The following is a 6,162-nucleotide window of genomic DNA, read 5'->3' on the forward strand; positions in this document are numbered from 1 at the left end:
TGTGAAACGTGTGGCTGCTTGAATGAATACACACAAGAAAAAGTACAGGGAGAGAACCAGAGATAATATCAGATGTACATCTCTTTGACCTTTGTATTTCTTTTCCTAAATTTGATGTTTTTGAGATTATTTCCTCTTAAGCAGTCCCTGCCCTCTACAAGAATTATGAATAAATTTTATGTAATATGCTAGTTTATGTTATACATCCCACACGCTATTCTATGTGTTCTTATGCCATATAAATTATTAAAGCAATCTTTCAAAGAGTAATGTTGCTTTGCTAAGCATGAAATAAAATATTTCCTAGTTCAGGACACTGAAATATTAATACTTTATTAAGATTTAGAAAACATTAAACTTTTCTTTGTCAGAGATCCATTTGGAAGATGGCTCAAAGTGATTTTTTCTACCCAGAGAACTCAAAGAGGAGACAGGAGCTAAACAACCTACACCAGCAACTGCTTGATTGCTTATCAGACAGCTTTGATGCTACCAATGAACTGAACAAGGTTCTGAATACACACTTGGCCTGCAGGCTGGATTCCATAGAAATGAAAAGGAATGGCACCATAAGGGAAAATTGTGACATCATCATAAAAGCCATGAAGAAGATCCAAAAGGAAGTACAAAGGGTTGATGATGTGCTAAAAGAACAATTGGAGCCAACATTGTATAGAAAACTTCAGGATATCAGAGAAAGGGAAATAGATAAAATTGCAATTGTTCAGAAAGTTATTTCAGTCATCCTGGGTGAAGCCACTTCTACTGCCAGTACAGTAGCTGTAAAACTCATCTGCTCCAATGTTGCAACTGTTGTCATTAACAAATTGGTCACTGTGTTGGCCCAAATTGGTGCATCTCTGCTTGGTGGTATCGGGGTTGCTGTTCTCAGATTTGGACTAGATATGATCCTCCATGCCATACTAGGAGCAGTGGAGAGAAATCAGCTTCAAGCAGCAATTAGAAGCTATGAAGAACACCTGGTAGAGTTTAAATCTGCCTCAGAAAAATACCATCATGTTATTAAGGAGGTCACCAAGACTTTGAAAAACCAACTGAAATGACAAGTCTGTACTTTACTACCAACTGCAGTTTCTGTTGCTTCTATTTCAGCCTTATTTCTCAGATTATATTGATTTCCCACACATTTTCAGCTTCAGGTGCGGCAGAATTGGAGATTGGCTGTTGTTGTCATGGATAAGGGGTGTGATTCAGAGGTACAAGGGGCAAAGTACCTCCTGACTCAGAAACTTGCTTCTAAAACCATCACTAGATCAGCCCTCTGTCTGCCTGAGCTCATAATGATCTCAAGGGAGATCTCAAATATGAAAGGCAAAGAGTATACCTCAGAGCTTCATTAACTACTCTTCCAAACTGCTCCACCAGATCAGCATTGCTATTATAAAGTACTAGGCAAAGACCTCTCTTTTTGTCTCTTCTACTCCCCTCATTTAGCTAAATGCCCTGGAGAAATGCAGCTATATGCCAAGAGTTTCAGGGATCATTTAGATCTCTAATACTTATACTTCACTAAATTCTGGGTCTTAGTTAAGGAACATTAAGTTAAGTACCATACTCGGAAAGTAGAAAGTGAATGAAAAGGTTTGAGTGCTAGATGTGAATGGAAGTGAAATTAAGTAGTGATCTTAAATAATTTCTACTAATTACAAAATTCTCAATATAAATATCACAGAAAGATCCTATAATTTGGGTAGAATAGTGAGCTTTAGTTAGGGATACCAAGGTTCTATTTCCAAATCCCCATTATTCACTGATTTGCTGTGTCACAATGAAAAGAATGTCCCAAGTTCCCTGAAGCAAAAAAAATATATATACAGTATATTCAAGTAATGCTTTGAACTGCATAGAATACATAATTTTTTAAAAGCTACTGTCATTAATGTAAGTGGCCCTTGGGTGCTGCTTCTCCAGTTTTCTAGGAATGTAGGTGGTATGATGGTGGCCTATGGTTAAAAATCTATTTCCTCTGCAGACCTATGTTGTTATTTCCTACTAAGCCTGCTACAAGTACCTAATTTTTAACATTGCTTCATTCCAGTTTCTTGGGGTTAAAAAGTAGTTTTACTATTGATGTCAGAATATAAGTTTGAATGTTTTGCTCACATGAAGACAAAACATCCCAAAATAAAATATTCATTATTAAAAAGCTAAAGATGAGATGACTTCCACTTTAAAATGTATTACTTCATCATTTTCTCTCTACTACAATATGCATCTGTTATTCACTAAATACAATTTTACCTCCAAAATTTAGAAAAATAGTTAGGAAAGTTACTTACCTGGGTTTAGGAGCTTTATAAGATGGTTATTATTCTTCTAGGAAACTCAAAAATTAAACTAGAACCAAATCAAAAAGAAAAATTTACAAAGACAAGGTAATTATTATATAGTCATTAATATTAATTATTATATAGTCATTAATAATGAAAGGGTAATTGTTATATAGTTATTAATAGTATTATATAGTTATTAATAGTATTATATAGTCATTAATATTATATAGTCTCATTAATATTAATATTTAACATGACTATATACTAATATATAGTCATCAACACTTAAAAATGTTTATTCAGAGTTAAGAGGATGGTTGGATTCATAATTAACCTTATAAACTGGAAGTTATAGGTATATAAAACACTTAAGTATACTGGAAGTGTTCAGAATTTAGTTTAAAATCATCTATTCTAAATATCCTTACCTCTAGATTTCATGGTTAAAGGGGGAGGGAAGGGGGGGGGAGAGAAAGAGAGAAATGGTAGAGAGAGGAAAAGAGAGAAATGAAAGGGAAGAAGCAAGGGTGCTTCTAGTGAGGTAGAGAGACTATATAGTAAGATGAATAATGAGCAGCAGGATGAAACAATGACCTCATAGAGGCCTTGAGGTTCTCAGCTAAGCAACAGGCTGAAAGTCATCACTTGACATCTGTGTAGCACTTCATGCTTTTCCAGGTTTCAGCATTTCCTCTTAATCAGTTTTCAATATAACCTTTGCCCACAAAACATAAATGAAAAAGTGATCCGGCTCTATATATTTGACTCCCAAATTTACATAGCCTTAATCTCTCTCCTGAAATTCCTTTTCATGTTGCCAGCAGGACACCTCCACTTAGATATCCTATAGGCATCTCAATCCCCAAGTATCCAAATAAAGCTGCTATCTTTCTCTCTACAATCCTCTCTCACCCATTATAATTTCCCTATTTCTGTCAAAGGTACCACCGCTCTTCCATTAAGTCAGATTTAAAGCCTAGGAATCTATTATCTTTTACTGTTTACCATTTCTCATATATACAATCAGTCACCTAGTCTCCTCGATAAGTCCTCAAATTCTCTTCAATCAATTCTCTTTATTCACGTTACAAGAGAAATAGTCCTGGCCCTCAACATCACTCATCTAATCTATTAATAACAACAACCTCCTAATTGTTGCCTTCCTACATATAGTCTCCCCATGCTCCTATCCATCCATCCTCTACACAGTTGCCAAATTGATATTCCTAAAGCATATAACATCTTAATTTCCTGCTCAAGAAGTTAGCGAAATTGGAGTAGTGTGTGAAAGGAAATTCTTGGTTCTCTTTGTCTATTCTGAGTTTACACTTGTGAGAGGGAATCCTTTATTCTCTGCCTAGTTGGAGCTAACACTTTGGCTAACACAAACTTAAGTACAAGCTTGGACTAGGTGGAGGAGCTAGCAAAGCACTTAGTGAATTCACACACCCTACTTAGTGCTAGGTGAGAAGCCAGTAAAATGCTTGGAGAGCTCCACCCTTTTTTCTAACTCAAACAGCCAGGAACTTTTGAATTCTTTTAAGAGTTCACACACTCAGAAATGTGTGAATCCTAGGAAGAGAGTTAACACCTTTAGCAATGAGAAGTCAATCCTATAGACACTGCCCCTGGGTAATGCTGGACAATTTGGAAACTGTGATTGGCCCCTGTGAAAAGGGGCAAGAATAGGAAACCACCATAAAAGCCACAAAATCCTTTAGCTGGGGCAGTCTCATGAAGTTGAATCTCGTGGAGAGTGTCCCCTAGAGATAGTCTTCAAGGGAACTTCACTGGAGACTTCAGAGTGAATAGTGGCTTCAGCTTATATTCTGACCCCTGAACTACTTCCTTGGGTGAGTGAAAAGGGCTGGCTCCCTTCCTAATTTCCTAAGAGACTACTTTATATCTTGGAGGAGGTCATAGTTACTCAGTACCAGCCCTCCTGGCTGAATATAGTATAGATATTTTCTCTAACCACTCTCACATTTCTCTACTTTATTGTTTCCCCTCTAATTTGGTAAATAAACTTCTGACTTGAGATAAAATAAGTTAGGCAGCCATGTTATTTCATATAATTTAAGTCCAACCACTAAATTTAACCTTTACAAGTAAATAGGGGAATCAGAAAAACTTTAATTTAGTTGCCACCTTGTAAGTTTTCTACCTGTGTTACTCTGGACAAATCACACAAATGTCTCTTAATCTGTTTCCTTATCTGTAAAAATGAGGAAAATAGCACCTAGTTTCACAAGGTCATTTTTAAGGATTACATGAGATAAAATTTTTAAGATGTTTGGCAAACCTTAAGCACTATATAAACCCTACCTCTCATGGGTGTTATAAGAAGAGCTGGTAGCTCCCCATTACTTCTGGGACAAAATACAAACTTTCTTTTGGATTTAAAGCCCGTACAGTCTGTGTCTGGACTACCTTTCCAGTCTGGTTACAAATTAACCTCCTCTCCCCATCCCCATACACTTTATCTTCCAGGCAAACTTGGTTCTCACTTGCTGTTCCCTATAAACACTCAACTTCTTGTCCTTGTGTATTTTCATTGACTGTATCTTTATCCCCTTAAAATCCTCCTCTTACTGCTACCTTCTCCCATTCATTTTGTATTTATTTCCTATATATTCTTTATTTGCTTTTGTCAACATGTTATACGACTCCAGTATATTAGCTAAGGTGCTTAAGAATAAGGTACTGTTTTTTGTATTCATGTCCATGATGCCCCGTAGTATTGACATTTTTCAGATGCCTAAATTGCTGTAAAATGGACCTGTGACTTGGCCAGAACCAAAAAAGTCAGTTAGACTTGAGTTGGAATTAATCTGGCACATACCACGGATGTTCAGTAACATAAGACACCTTAAGAGAAGGAAATGGAATCTTCCAACCACAGAGAAAAAGGCCAGAAGTCTCTACTAAACTGAAAGGGTTTTAGAGCCATAGCATCTGTGTGGGTCAACAAGGCCACCAATTTGACTTCAGAAGTTCATTAGAGGGTTGGCTCTGTTAGATAGTCAAAGCCCTTCACAATTGGCCAATTTCTCCTTTGCCTATATTCTTACTCTTCTACCCCATTAGCCCCCACCGCTGTTCTTCGATCCAGTAATACTATTCCACATACAAAACACTCCATCTCCCTACAGGTATTTTCATGTTTTAGAATGTCACCAATGGCTGGAATTCTCTTTTATCTCCAACTCCAGGCTTCTAATTCCAGCTCAAACTCTACCTTCTAGAGGAAACTTTTCCCAGTCCTTCTGAATTTTAGTAGCTTCCCTTTGTTGTTTATCTCCAAATTTTCCTGTATATACCTTGTTTGTACAGATTTATTCACATGTCGTCTACCCCATAAATGGAGAGCTCCTCAAGAATAGGAGCTAACTTTTTGTAACTCAGTGCTGGGAACAAAGTTAATGGATTCTTAGTGAACAGGTTATATAACTTCTCTGGATCTCTTCCTCATCTGTAAAATCTAGATACTGGGCTAGGGGACCTCCTCCAGCTTGAACCTGAAAGCTCTTCTACCCACCAAAAGGAATCCTAGTTTATGTGACTGAAGGGAGGACTCCTCCCCACAAAATTATGCTCCTTTTTTAAGTAGTGAAATGCTTGCAGTGACAGGCGTGTTCCTGTGGGAATGGGGGAAGAAAGAAGTTCCCAGGGACTAAAGAGGATCTGAGAGGATCGTTGAGGGTAAAGTTGGAAGGGTGGCAAACTAGCACTACCCACACCCCAGCAAACAGCGGGGATAAGCCGTAAAAGGGCAGTAAAACCAGTGATCTAATCTAAAGGAAAGGGCGAACCAATAGCAGCGAGGTCATAGAATGCGCCGGCTCAGGGTTCGAGGGTGGAACAAAGG

The 6,162-nt window shown here is 37.5% G+C and overlaps 1 protein-coding gene across 1 annotated transcript; it reads left to right on the top strand.

Annotated features, from left to right (window-relative positions):
• Nucleotides 1–386: 386 nt before the first annotated feature.
• Nucleotides 387–1,064, top strand: SMCO3 (single-pass membrane protein with coiled-coil domains 3). Its single transcript, XM_044677771.1, has one exon. The coding sequence runs from the start codon at nt 387–389 to the stop codon at nt 1,062–1,064; it is 678 nt and encodes a 225-aa protein (XP_044533706.1).
• The last annotated feature ends 5,098 nt before the right edge of the window (nt 1,065–6,162 follow it).

The sequence above is a fragment of the Gracilinanus agilis genome, chromosome 5 (genome assembly GCF_016433145.1).
Source record: "Gracilinanus agilis isolate LMUSP501 chromosome 5, AgileGrace, whole genome shotgun sequence".
Taxonomy (NCBI): domain Eukaryota; kingdom Metazoa; phylum Chordata; class Mammalia; order Didelphimorphia; family Didelphidae; genus Gracilinanus; species Gracilinanus agilis.

What these genes read in the sequence shown, in the direction of transcription:
- SMCO3 (XM_044677771.1), top strand. Translation starts at nt 387, where the DNA reads ATGGCTCAAAGTGATTTTTTCTACCCAGAGAACTCAAAGAGGAGACAG.